Genomic DNA, 15,302 nt, shown 5'->3' on the forward strand with positions numbered 1-15,302 from the left:
TATAGCTAGCTGTTCAGGAGGTTGTTTGCATTTAGATTATGGACTCACAGTGTAAGGAGGTGGAGAGGAATGAGGTGGACTGAGGGGCTTTCCCAAGGACCCTTGCAATTCCTCCCTCAGGTCCCTCAAGTGAGGGACAGTTCCTATTATGTATGAATGGATTGCTGATAATTAAAATGGATATTATCTCTGTCTCTACTGTCCTGGTATCTGGTTTGACAAGAATGTCGGACAGAGAAAAACAACTCTGGCCAAGTTAATGTGGTGGCCTTCCTAAACAAAAAAAAAGTCATTTGGATTTTTATCAGAGTCAAGTTCTGTTTATGAAAAGCCTCTTGCTAAGTAAAAAGTCAGATTTAACATGACCTTGTGGAAAGATCTGAGTTCCGTTGTTCCACCGCATAAAGAAGCCAGATTCTGGGAGTTACACAAGGTACAAATATGGACAACGAGGTCATGGCAGCTCAGATGCCAAATGATAACTTGGTGACCCTGGGGAACCTGTCACCATCCTAGTAATTCTCCTTTATATAGCACACCATTTGGTAAATAATAAACCTAAATAAAACACCTGAGGAAGATTTCATGGCCTATGAACCATCCAAGAACTACTCTGAATGACAAGGTCTAATCTTAGCCAGTTGGTTTCTTATCTCTATAGGTTTTCTGGCTGGACCCAGAGTGTGCTAACTCGTTTGATTACATAAAACCTCTTTATGCCAACCAAGTTATAGATCTATTACTTTTTTAGATATTTTATTAGATATTTTATCTGTAAGATACGCTGGTTTTCTTCTTGGGAGACTGAAAGCCTGGGCTTCACAGGCTCATGTTCTACAAGAGAAGTAGGTTATCATTAGGCATTTAATAATTCTACTTTTGTCCCACATTCATATTCTTTATCATATTTTAAAGAACTCTATTAATGAGTCAGTGCTTCTCCTATCTTAGGAAATACAGATACATTCTTTTATGCTTACTTATTATAGTTTTATTGTCATAAATTAGAGGTGGATTTAGTAATGGTTGCCACTATTGTCTTATTATTGATAAGAAGGATTCTTGGTCAATTATACTAAAACCAAAATCATCATTTTTGATAGGCCTCCACCTGTAACTGATTTTGCCAACAATCCTATATGATAAGTTTACTTGTTCAGGTACCTTGGTATCTGAATATGATCATTTTAATTTGGAAGATACATTTGGTTATATTTTGCAGTCCTACCTTAATATACTGCCATATGCTAGAGCAGTGCTGTCCAATAGAGATATAATGTGAGCTTCCAATAAAATTCACCATGAATAATTTTAAATTTTCCAGTAGTTACCCTAAAATTTTTTAAAAATGCAGGTGAAATTATTTTAAGTAAATAATAATTTGTATATTTATTTAACCCAATGTATCCAAAGTATCATTTCAACATGAAGGAAGTATAAAAACTAAGGAGATACTTAAATTCATTTTCCAGACCAAATCTTTTTTTTAAATTTTATTTATTTATTCATGAGAGACACACACAGAGAGAGAGGCAGAGACACAGGCAGAGGGAGAAGCAGCCTCCATGCTGGGAGCCTGACGTGGGATTCGATCCCAGGTCTCCAGGATCACGCCCCGGGCTGAAGGTGGCGCTAAACTGCTGAGCCACCCGGGCTGCCCATCAGACCAAATCTTGAAAAAGGTACACAGGTGAAGTATTTCAGTGCTCTTAATACAAAGAAAGGTTTTCTTTCTGTTGAGCCATGCATTTGTCTTTCTGTTGGGGGGACACAGTGAATCAGAGAACTGATCACGCTACTCTGTTGTTTTGGTCAGGAGATAGAAAACTACAGTGAAATTTGATGTTATTTACTTGTGCACATAGCTTCTTTGTTTAAAGATTTTATTTGTTTATTCATGAGAGGCACGGAGAGAGAGAGAGGCAGAGACACAGGCAGAGGGAGAAGCAGGCTTCCTAGGGGGAGCCCAATGTGGGACTCGATCCCAGGATTTCGGGATCACACTCTGAGCCAAAGGCAGACACTCAACCACTGAGCTACCCAGGCACCCTGCCTATAGCTTCCTTAAATAAATAACACATTTCTCAGCTTCCTTTGCATCTAGGTGCAGTCATGTGGCTTTAGTTATTAGTCAATGTGATATAAATGAGTGTTTCCAGCAGTAGCTTCAATAAAGTCTTCTTAAGAGAGTGGGGACAGAAAGGCCTGAGTGGCTTAGTTAGTTAAGCATCTGACTTCAGCTCAGGCTGTGATCTTGGGGTCCTGGTATCAAGCCCCTTGTGGGAAATATCAGAAAGGGACACAGAACATAAAGACTCTTAACTCTGGGAAACGAACTAGGGGTGGTGGAGGGGGAGGAGGGCGGGGGGTGGGGGTGAATGGGTGACGGGCACTAAGGGGGACACTTGACGGGATGAGCACTGGGTGTTATTCTGTATGTTGGTAAATTGAACACCAATAAAAATTAATCTATTAAAAAAAAAGCCCCTTGTGGAGCCCTATGCTCAGTGGGGAGTCTGCTCGTCCCTCTCCTTCTGTCTCTCTCAAATAAATAAATAAAATCTTTTAAAAAAAGAAATAGGGGACAGACCCTCTCCTCACTCCCTAGTCTTTCATTTTGCCTAGAACACAGATATGGTAGCTTGAACACTAGCTGCCATTGCATACTATGAGAATAAGGGTCCTGGGGATAGTAGAGGCATGAGTGGGAAGAAGCTTTCTTTCTGGAGTCATCACACAAGCTTCAGACTGCTTACCTCTAGATTTCTTTTGTGTAAGAGAAAATCACACTTATATCTTGTTTAAGCTACTCTTTTTTTTCCCTTAAAGGAAGTATTTCCTGTCATTGAACTCTAATCTTATCTGACATACCAGGAATATAAATTTCCTTTGTGATTTTATAATGAATAGCAGAACTTAAAGGGAGGGAAAAGACAGAACAACTACTTCTTAGCCAACTTTTCAGTAAAACCTCTATCCTACAGAGGAAACAACACCATTTAGGTAGGAACAAAAGCATGCAATGGTTTGGAGTAGAGAGAATTTTCATACTCTTTTAAACTAATTCAACTTTACAGCATCTGAAAATGAATTTCTTTGAGACAGCTACTAATTTATCTTCTACTTATAAGATTTGTCTTTGAAATGTGTCTTTATAGTGAGAATTGAAATATAATGACAATAATAGCTACCATCTATTATTATAATTTAATGTCTATGATGGGAGAAACACTATGCTAGGTGTTTCACATGTATTATCTCATTTAACCCTTATAACTACCCTACAGAGTAAGAATTATTTCCCCATTTCACAGGAAAAGCTCAGAAAAACCAAGTAACTCAGAAGCCGAGCTCGGATTTGAGTTCACTTCTGTCTGAATCTTTCTGTCCCGAATCTCTGACAATTTTCCTAACTTTCTGACAGTCAAGGAAGAGGTACCAGAATACTGCCCTGTATATGCTCGTTGCCAATTTTCTAGCTATTCAGTTCAAGTGCTGACAATGGAAAGGTGATATCTGAATTTGAACAAGCTTCTCTGAATGATATATTGAACAAAAGGTCTAAACCTGAGATTCCGAGACTTGTCTATTAACTATGGGCCTAATTAGCTGCACGACCCCGCATAAGTCATTCGACCTTTCTAGGCCTCAGTTTTCTCTTCTACAAGAGAAGGGGCAGAACAAGGTGATCTCTAAGATCTGATCTAGTAAAAACATTCCACGATTATGCCAGTAAGTCTGTCAACAAAGAAATGAACAAAGGGGAGACTGTTTGAAATGAAAGTAGGCAGCAGTGTTTAGAGTGCTTTAAAAACTCATTGCTTGACATGCAGAATAAGATTTAAAAAATAAATGGACTTAGCAGAGAAGTGTGGGAAGCTCTCTTTCATTGGTCAAACTGTTTCTTCTTAACGCCTCTGTTAATTTGACCACTATGGTTTCAGAAATATCATTTGAACAATACTTCTCAAAATGTTCTTCTAATGTTTATTAACCAAACGATTACTTGCATGGAATGAACTCATTTCAGTTTGTTGGACTCTAATGTGTTTACTCATACTTCAGTAGAAAGAATTCTTGATTTACCTGGAACTTAAAATTTTTTCTTCATTTAAGAGTAAAAAAAAGTAACTTACTAAAATATAGATTGAAATGTGAACTTAGCTGAAAAACACATTTTACAGAAGTGTAAATTGAGACCCTGAGTGGCTGATTTGCCTAAGATTACACTGGAAGTCAGACCTCTGCCAGAACACTGGAGGATCTGCTGTATGTAGAGTTTTGGTGAGGGTCCAGAGTGGGGAAGAGATTATTTTTATTTATTTATTTTTTTTGGGGGGGAAGAGATTATTAACTCAACTTTGAGCTGACACAGGATTGGAGATCAATATTTGACACCGATCTAGAAGAAAATGTGCCTTGCAAAAGACAGACTAGAAGAAAATGATCTGAGGCTTATGTCTAAAGATATTAAGTAACAAGCTTCCTCTGAGATTTCATGATCACTAGCCAAGTTTCATGTGGGCATCAGGCCCGAATTTATACTATCTGTATGGTCAAAAAAACTGTAACCTGAGATCTTCTAATTTAAAGTTTACCTTGATTTTTCCCCATTCAGTGAAACCCTATGATAGTTGTCTTTCTCTGATTGACTTATTTCGTTCAGCATACTACCCTTCAGTTCCATCCATGTCGATGTAAATAGTAGGTATTCATCCTTTCTGATGGCTGAGTAATATTCTAATATATATATATATATATATATATATATATATATATATATATACCACATCTCCTTTATCCATTCATCTGTTGAAGGACATCTTGGCTCCTTCCCACAGTTTGGCTATTGTGGACAATGCTGCTATGAACATTGGGGTATAGGTGCGCATTAAGGATGGCATGTGATGTGATAAGCACTGGGTGTTATATTGTTTGTTGGCAAACTGAATTTAAATAACAATAAAAAAGTTTATTCTGATATGTAGGAGACTGGTTCCTGACAGAAACAAACATAAATCCTCCCCAGAGGAAAACTTTCTTCACATGGGACTTACAGAGAATCTCAATATATTTGAACTCACAATAAAAAATAACAGAAACAAGAAAGCAAGCCATCATATGCAAGAGTTGATAGAAACAACAAACCATAGACCCAGACCCATAGACCCTTGATATGCTACACTTATCTGCATATAAAATAACTATGTTTCATATGTTTAAAGAAAAGACAGTAACCAGAAACAGGATTAAAGAGTAAGAAATTCCCAAAAATTAATGAAGGATATGTGAAAAAAAACTAAGTTAAAATTTTATAAATAAAAAGTAATCACTGAAATTAGAAATTCAGTGGAAGGGTTAAACATCATAATAAACAGGGCTGGAGAGATATTTAGTGAGCCAGAAGACAAATTTGAAGAAATCATGACAAAGAAAAAGAAATGGAAAATAGGGAAAAGAAGTAAATGACAGAGAGGCCAGAGTGGGAGGGTCTCATGGAACTTCCAAAAGGAGGTAATAGAGAACGTGGGAACATCAAGATTTAGAGAAATAATGATTAAACATTTTCTATGATTAATGAAAGACAAATGTTTCTACATTCAAGAAACTCAGCAAGTCACAAGCAAGATTTAAAAAAAAAAAACCTAATTTGCAGTGATCTTTAGGACAGGACATTGGGCCATGAATTATATTGCCAGCCACAACTCTGAAACATACAAAATAAAGTAAGTTGTCCTGGGTCTCAAAGCAAATTAGTTCCTTCAACTATCAAATGAGGAGACCACGACCTACTCTACTCACACCTTATGGCAGTATGAGAGTAATAGAAACCCTTTTGCTAGATTACTGCGAATTTGGAAGCTTAGGTACAAGTCAAGTTTTTTATAGTAGATGCAAAAACCCATTCAGAATTTCTATGAGCTTCAGCTAACGTGAAGCTCAGCTTCTCTTAAGCTTCCTATCCCTCTTCTCCTTCTCTCCAATTACTCAGAATATTTGGAATAGTCCTTCAGGTATTTTGCAGGCATTTTGTATCATCACAGATCAATGTGCAATCCAAGATTGGATAATGACCCCATATTGTGTCCATAATGATGAAATGAAGAAAATGAGTATGTATTTGGAGAAAAAAATTAAAGCCATCAGATAAATGCAGGATATTTATATTTTAGGAATGAAAGAATATTTCAATTTATCAGTGAGGGTAAATATATGGGATACTCTTCAGTAATTCCAATCATCTGATTTTGACATACAGAATTAGAACTTATTTTGATCCGTTCCGGATGTCCTGGCCACTGGTTTTGCACAACTGAATTCTGGCTTCCTTTAATCTCTCATGCTGTGTCCACTATAAAACCTTTCTACCTCTTTCTGCCCTGTCAGAGGACGGCTAAGCATCAGGTCACCCTATAGAGGTGGGCACCCCGGTCTCTACAGGATCCCACCTACAGGACCAAATACATCTTTTAGCTAGACCCTTTGTGGGTCTGTTTTCACTTCATGTAGATAAATAGCAACTGAGAAAAAATGCCAAATAGCAAATGAACCCAGGATTCAGAAAAAGAGTTTGAATAAATGAGAGGAATGCATTTAAAGTGAAACAAAATTTGTCTACTGTCTTTAGATGCTATTGATCTGTACAAATGCAATCCTTATTAGTAACTGGACTTTAACCTTGTAAATAAGCACACATCCTGACATTCATGATTACTTATATTTTCTTACCTCACAATTGCCACCTTATTTCAATATATGTCTTTGGCTTGAAAAACAATTTTCAAGCTTTAATGGCCTGGGATAGTCAGTAGAGTTAGCTCAGATTTACAGGGAGGCAGTTGCAAATTTACCTCTCTGTTCCAACTTGTCAAATTGTCAAAAGTTCCACTGGATTTTGCAGCATTGCTGCCTGCTAATGCTGGCATTACAGGTGTAGTTTTCATTATCTCAGAACAAAATGTAAAAGATGTATCTTGAAAACATTTGATATTTGGTGTGCTTTGAATCACCTGACTAGATAAACAATCTAATGGTCATTAAATGAATTCTCTTTTATAAAGATAATGGATTTTGAGTAGGAGAATATTTTGGGGTTCAATTTCTATTTTCACTTGAGACAAAAAAGGCTTAGGGGGTGACAAACTGTCTCTGAGTGGGATGTGTTGCTAGGAAATGATGATAATAGTGTGATTTTTTCCACTTCATACCTACCTCCCAAAGATATATCTGTGGATTTAGTCTTACACACTTAATTTGACTTGTAATTCTCTTAAGGATGGTCTTGGGTTGTATTCTAGTGCCACCAATGAACTTCATTTATTGATTCAATAATCTAGAGTTAATGTTTTGGCTTCACTGTAATGTTAATGGTGTAGCCACTGTATCAAGCAGGGTTTTTTTTTTTTATTAAATCAATGAAATCAGAGTCACCTGAAGGTTTATTCTTTACTCTTTTAACTGAATAGAAAAAAATTTGCTTTACAATAAATTTGATCAGAGATGTTATACTTTGAATAGCAAGTTAATGAAGCCCATACAGGGATTAGTCACAAGCTTTTGGTCCCTGTATGCTAAAAAGCACTATCATGTTTCAGTGACTAGCTGTCTATATTTTAGCTTTTCTTTAAGTACAGGGAATTTGTCGCATATTGCTAACATTTTTGCTAAGAGAAACATTTCTTCTGAGAGCTCAGTTACCGTTCCTAAGAAATTCAGGTGTGTGTCCAAAACCGAATGGGGAAAAAGTACCTGCACCACTAGGCTCATATCTTGTTACAGTAACTATCTCTTTTCTATTGAAGATGAAAAATTCTAATTATTCGATATACGAGTAGATGTTTCTCCTCACTGGCCTGATGAATGGCTACACAGTTGTGCCTGTAGCATGTGCGCTACATTTGGAACAAAGCTTCTTTATCAAACGGCATTTATGACTCTCCTGTTACTGTAATATCTGTAGGAAAAATACAGTGTACACACTCATCATGTCAAATGGTCTGATCAATACCTGGAAATTGCGGGAAAGTGACACATTGTATGCGGTAGATATGTACGGTCAGATGAAGATCCTTTGATTATTGGCACTTTCAATAAAGGGGAAAACTCATAATGTTTTTTAAAGCATATGGTATTTGTATAATCAAGGAAAGTTTCCCTGGCAAAAATAATTATATGAGCCTCTTACAACTTCCTCTTCTAATTATCTGTTTTATTAGTATATGCATATCACCATCCATTAGGGAACACTTAAAAACATAATGAGACATTGTTATAATGAAGATATACATTTATATATATATATATATATACATACACACATGTGTGTGTACGTGTACCTCTATAAACAGAGGTAAACTCTCAAATGACATGGTCTATATATCAAAGTGTGGATGTCTTTAAAATGAAAACAAAACTATTTACAACTAATATTTTTTCACTATGAACAATACAGAGTTAAGAGAGGTTATGGACTGTATCCATGAACCATTCATAATCAGTGTCAAAAGCTCAATGTACAGGATCAAGAATCATAGATCTCAGTGTTGGAAGGGGCCTCAAGGGCCATTTGGCTAATCTACCATCTCACAAATGGGGCAGCTGAGATTCGAAGAAGTTAAGTGAGGTACTCAAGATCATTGTGCTGTGAACACACACACACACACACACACACACACCTTTACTCTCATCTCTCAGAATGGACAAGATGGTCACATGTCACAGGCTAGCCTGAAAACAAATATCCTTATAACAAAGCCTTATGGGATCTTTGGGAACTAACCCTGCTTGAATAGGGTACATGATGATAGTACCTCATATGGTTTCTGCTGTATAGCAAATTGAATTTTCAGAAATATCTAGGGCTGAATGTTCCATCTCTCTTTAGTTGATTAATCTACTTCTAAGACATAGTATAATGAGAGAGGATCACAGTAGAGAAGAGCAAGAGTTGTCCTCTCTACATGAATGCTTACCTTCTATGAATTTCGCTGTCAGTTATCTAGGAGTAACAATAGGGTGGCTCAGAGGAAGTTTCATCAAGGAGAGAGGACTACAAAGCTCTGAACTCTGCTTTTATGTTCCCCCTCAAAGACTATGGGACCAGGAGAAGCCAGATTTTATGAAAGAAATATAGTAGATGCATTTTGAAATGACAATGGCTTTGGTTAGGGCTAATATTCCTCAGTATAGGTTAAATGTATTACTGAGATTTCAGGCAAGGAGCTCCATTTTAAGGGAGCGTGATTTGACTTGTGGTATATCCAAATCTCAACCATGTTATAACAAGCTTCAAATGTATTCCTCTTGAGGTTTTTTTTAAAAGACTAATGAGTTAACCTTTGTGAAGTACCATGAGACTCTCAGGTGAAAGAAACCTATATCAAGTATCAATCCAGTGATGCTAACAATACTCAATGTGCCTGCAAAACAGACGAGAAATAATCAGTAAACCATTCATTGCAGTCCTCTCAGTATCAGAGCGGCACAGTTCACACGCTAACAGCTAAGCTTCATGTGCTTAGAGGAAGAAAATGATCAATGGCAAAGAGCATATCCACCTTTGAAATGACATGATCCATTATAAGAATCAGATGTTAAATTGCTTCCTGTACTGAGCACACTCAATTAAAAGTCTGCACAGTGAGATCATCTTGATGGTTAAATATGCTCTGTGGGAACAACCTTTATGGAGCTTAAAAATCACAGAAGGACTATTCCTACTGTGACACTAGAGATTTGGAAGGCATTTCCTTCCCCTATTTTTCAATTTGGTAGTTTTATTAGGAAGGCTTTTGCCAGAGAGGCTGCTGAGTTTTGGGTCATACCTAACCACCCTTTTGCTTCTTTGAGCAAGAGATGTTTCTAAGTGTTCTTTTTCTATTGGGTCCAAAATGGATGAATGTGGCTTTCATCCAGGATCTCCAGACAAAAATGTGTCATTCGTGCACTTGATATTTGATGCCCTTCATCTCCTTGAACTTTCTCTTTTCTGTAAGCTCATCTATTCACTGGACTCCCAGCTCCTGTCTAACTCTTCCTTCTTCCTTTGGCAGGGGTGACGATGGAGGGCTGAAAACGATGCCAGACATGGAATGAAATCAAACAGAACTGGTTTCTATTTACAGGTTTGTAACTAGCCAAGCCTTTGGTCTTGGACGAGTTACTTAACCTCTCTGGCCCTCAGGTTCCTCATGTTTCAAAAACTTGAAACATATTCATTGTTGTTGTTTTTTTCTAGTTTTCTTTATTTAAGTAATCTCTCCATCCCATGCGCGGCTCAAACTCACAACCCTGAGATCAAGAGTTGCATGGTCTTCCCACTGAACTAGCCAGGTGTCCCCATTGTTCATTGTTTACCACTTGTCTCACCCTGCCAGACTGCAAGCTCCAGTAGTGCAGGAATCTCTGTTCTCCTCACTGAGGAATCTCAAGATCCTAGCACACAACACATAGTAGTTGCTTGATGAAAATTTGTTTAATAGATAATTCATTTCTCCATTAATGGTGTTGCCATTTATCCAGTCTCTCACTGCAGACATCACAGAGTCAGTGAAAATTCCTGCCCCCCCTTACACATTTCCGGTAACCAAGTCCTTTTTCCTAGCTTCTCTCATATCCCATATCCATCCTTTTGTCTCCATCTGTGCTTAAATTCCCTTATATCAAGTTTTCAACATTTTTTACTATATTCTCCAATACAAATATGGTTGGGGTGCCTGGGTAGCTAGGTGGGTAAAGCATCTGCCTTCGGCCTCAGGTCATGATCTCGGGGTCCTGCAAATGAGCCCCGCGTCAGGCTCTCTGCTCAGCAAGGAGTCTGCTTCTCCCTCTCCCCCTATTCTTTTCCCCCACTGGTTCCCTCTCTCTCTCTGAAATAAATAAATAAATAAATAAATAAATAAATAAATAAATAGTAAATAAATAAATAAAATCTCAAAAAAATACAAAATACATGGTCATGATATTAACCTCCCTAAACCCCTTCAATGGCTTTGCCATTGTCCTCAGGACCAAGTCCAAACTCCTAGGTGTGGCCCCTTCCTGATTCGCAAAGTCTTTTGCGACCACTTCCTAGACCTTGAAGTAACACAAAATATACCTTGCACGTTGCATCTCACTTAGGGAGAGACATTTTAAATCTTTGTTCACGATTGTCTCCCAACTGTGGATATGTTTCATCATGCCTCACATGCTGACAGGGACATAGTAGGGACTCGATAACTGTTTGGCAAATGAGCAATTAAGATGAGGAGATTAGAGCACTGTGGTAACTTTCACCTATGGGCACACCATTTAACCTCTCTGTGCCTCTGAGTATTAGAATCCTTGGTGATGCTGGGCAGGGGGACTAGAGACCACCACATCTCTGAACCATTGAAGCAGGTATCTCTGCACTCTCTTCCACATCTAGTCTTCTATGGGACTATCACTTGTCCTCATCATTTGATTCATTTGGGTGGGTAAGGGTGATTTGAGGTGAGGGAGGAGTAGGGTAGGGTTTAGGGTACTTCATCTGGAAGTGAGGAGGGGCGAGTGTAGAGACACAATTGTAATTAGCCTTTTCTTCCCCTTCTGAGTGATTTCTGCTGACAGGATTGGTGCAAGTCTTTGTGTATTAGGTGGAAGGGGTGGGCTGAGGAAAGAGAAACTCTCCGCACAATGAATTTCATGTTGATTCGTGGGAAATACAAATATTTGAATTGTACAACTGGTGACTGGTATATTGCCAAAGGTTTTGGCCAATTCTGAGGCATCAGGAAGGACACATAGGGATGCGAGTGGCCTTAGGGAGAAATCATATGATACAGAATCACTATTCAATCAAGAAATGTTTATTAGGTCATATATAAAGAGGTAAGTTTTTGAGTAAATGTTAAGAAACTTCTCATGTTGATATCGCCATGAGATATTGGTGTTCTCTAGGGTCTTGACTTTCTTCATTCTCATTTTCTGCGCTCTTCTTGGACCATAATGAGCATTCCTAAGGTCTGAACTATATCCCAAATATGTGTGTCCAGTTCAGGATTCTCCCATAAGCTCCATTCTTGACTATCGATCCCTCACTGGGCACAGCCACCTGGATCTTTTGCAGATACCTCTAACTCAACATATCCACAGCTGACCTCACCAAGTCCAGTCTCTATGCCCACACCCATTTTTCTGCCTGGGCTTTTTTGGTCTCAGTTGGTGATGCTTTCTTTTACCTAGCCACCCAGGATAGTTATCCCTGGCTCCTCTCTGCCCCTCATTTGCTATGGTAACTCCCTCCTGGTCTGTTTCCACCTTGCTATTTTCATGGCGGCAATTTTAGGTAGGCCCTCTCTAACACTTCACTCCTGGTCTACTCTAATAATCACACTGCACTTGTCCCTTACGTCCCCACATCATGCATCTCCAATACATCCTCTCACTTGCTGTCAGAGCGGTGGATCCAACATGCGGCTTACTATAAACCACTCAGTGGCTTCCTATTGTGTCAAGGGGAAATGCAAATCCTTTAACATGGTGTGTAAACAAAACTGCCTGCGTTCTAGCTCCTGCCATGTCTCCTCTGGACTCCTAGACTGCAGCTATACCCAATGACAACTGTGTCATTTGAATTCACATCTCTATTTCTTTAAGTTAGTGCTTCTGCCTGGAATGTTCTTTCCCCTCTTGTCCACATGATAAACATGTAATCATCTTTCTAATGTTGATTCAAGTGTTGACTTCTTCAAAGTCTTGCCTGACTATAGGGCCTCTTCTCATAGAAATACCCGATGGCTCCCTCTGTGTTCTGCGACACCTGACTCTGCACATAGTCCGATGATAAGATTTTTTTTTATATGGTGAATTAGGTGATGGACTCCTAGAGAAGGGGATAGTATAGTACAGTACAATGGTTGAATGTATGGAATGTGAAACCAGAACACCCTAATCCAGATTTAGACTCTGATACTTATTATCTGGCTGACTTTGAACAGGTTATTTAACCTCTATGTGCTTCAGCTGCCTCGTTTGTAAAGTGGACACAATTATAGAACTTATCTCACAGGGCTGTTGTAAAGACCAAAAAAAAAATACATGTATAACACTTAGAATAGTGCTTATTACATAATAATTATTTGTGTGCTTTAATAATAATACATATGTAAATATTCTTATTTTAAACTTGAAGCTCTGGATATACTGTATCTAACACATGAAAGGATGTTCAATAACATTTAGCAAGTAAATCAGTAATCAAGTTAGAGTCATCCTATACAGTCCCATCATACCCAGCTACCTTCTTTCTCTAACCATTTTCTAGCTTGTTCTATGTATCTCTTCCACTAGACTATAAGGTTCTTTTGTGCAAGAGCCACAGCCATCTTGTCTGCCGCTATATCTCCAGCACCAAGCACCATGCCAAGCACATGGTAGGTACACATATATTTGCTCAGTAAATAAACGAATAATTTTTAAGGTTTGCATTTTAGTTACTATTACACTGTCTTTATCATTTTATCCATTTCTGAAACTGTAAAATGCAATCCTCTCTCCCATATTATTTCTACATGAGGCAACAAAATTTTGTACAGTAAAGTATTATGTTAGAATTAATGCTCTTAACAGAGGGATATTCTTGTTTCTTTACAGCACAGAAATGCTGATTTTTTGGTTCATAAACTAATTCAGTGTACAGGAAGTCTCAGAGAGCTTCTAATCTTTTCTGTTTAGCACATGGCATTTTATATCCTCAACAAAATTCATAGGCGGAGGTTCTGTAGGAGTTATTATTTAGTAATTCTACTCATTTCATGAGCACATAGCCTGAGGATAAGAAAAAAAAAGGATAAAGAATGACTCGTTTAGTTTAGATGGAAAAACAAGTCATGCACACAAATACCTATATCATGATGCCATTTTTACTCTCTAGCAATGAGTACAGTATGATTTCAGAGGATCCTCTCGATGTGATCAGGAGAGGTTTTAGAGAATAGCTAAAACTGTAGTTGATCTTAGTGGAAGGATTGGATTTTCATAGGTGGAAAGGACCAGCATTCCATGCTGAGGAAAGGGCATAGAGAAAAGTGTGAACATGTGATATCCTGGGAGTGAGCAAAGCATATAAGAGTCCTTTCGCAGAAGGAGGGATTCATGCAGGAAGTGGAAGCAGAAGACAGGCTGGAGATAGAGCTTTGGAACAGTTTGTGGTGGGCTTTTTAATAACAGAGTAGGATATCTGAAGCTTATCTCTAGACAGTGTAGATCTATAGCTAATTTTAAGGTAGGGAATAGGAAAAGGAAAGCCAAGTTGTGGGAATAGCAATTGGGCGGCAATATGGCAACGCATAAACAGAGTTCCCGAGCTAAGTTCCATTTTTTTAAGTGATGGAACACCCAGTGGAAATACTCAGCAGATGACTGACAATGAAAGATAATTCGAGTTTAGGGGAGATACATATTTGAAATAACCTGTATAGAAATGACTGCAGGAAGTCCCTTTTGACCCATGAAGGCATACAAATCAGACTTTGAGGAGTACTACCTGAAGGCAAAGACCAGTGAGAATTTGGGAGTGGAGGAAGGGAGAGAAAGAAGTAACTCCAGTGTACCTGTTGAACAGTCAGATCCTGTCCACTTGGGATCACAGCTGCACACTCCAGCGTCCAGAAGAAAAGTCCCGTGTCCTGAGCACTGCTCTTGACATATAGGAAGTGGGGTTTCACAGTTGACTCCTCCCCAGCCAGTAGAGCAGTGACATTCTCCTTTTACACAGATGCCATGGCTGGAACACATTGGGTCTAAGCAGTCCTCTGAAGGCCCAAAAAGGAGAAAAAGGTTAAAAGTGAACAGATGTGGCCTGCATACCTTAGGATAATGAAACTGAAGACAGGCACACTGATTTCCTAATATGTCATGAATACTGTTTTAATCAGGTAATAAAATGTCTCATTCAAAGGCTGTATTCAAACCAGAAGATTATTAACACTTAAAAATATGGTAAAGTGTCATAAAGGTTGCATCCTAAAATTAGAAGACTAAGGAAACCACACATATGTTGTATAATATTGTGAGCAGTGTGTAGTCTCCCACAGATATGGGTAGGTGCACCAGTGTGGGCCTTTGATAGGAATTCCTCAGCTTTGTGAAAAAGCCCAAGAATTTTTGGGAAGTCATTCCTTGTCTTTTTTGAAATTGGAATCAGCTCTGAGAAATGGCTTTCACTTGATGTGACTAGAGAAGAAGATATACTTAGTAAACATATACAGAATATAAAATAAATAAATGAATATATAAAATACACAAATATACTACATATATAAAATGTCTAGAAATAT

General features: G+C 38.2%; 1 protein-coding gene across 3 annotated transcripts in view; it reads right to left on the bottom strand.

Annotated features, from left to right (window-relative positions):
- Nucleotides 1-15,302, bottom strand: part of TENM1 (teneurin transmembrane protein 1) — a 575,853-nt gene that overhangs the window by 233,924 nt on the left and 326,627 nt on the right. For all 3 annotated transcript variants that reach the window (XM_055338409.1, XM_055338410.1, XM_055338408.1), the window contains exon 11: nt 14,577-14,777. In XM_055338409.1, coding sequence (XP_055194384.1) covers nt 14,577-14,777 — 201 coding nt within the window. The remainder of the gene's footprint in view (nt 1-14,576; nt 14,778-15,302) is intronic.

The sequence above is a fragment of the Nyctereutes procyonoides genome, unplaced genomic scaffold, assembly GCF_905146905.1.
Source record: "Nyctereutes procyonoides isolate TBG_1078 unplaced genomic scaffold, NYPRO_anot_genome, whole genome shotgun sequence".
NCBI classification, from domain to species: domain Eukaryota; kingdom Metazoa; phylum Chordata; class Mammalia; order Carnivora; family Canidae; genus Nyctereutes; species Nyctereutes procyonoides.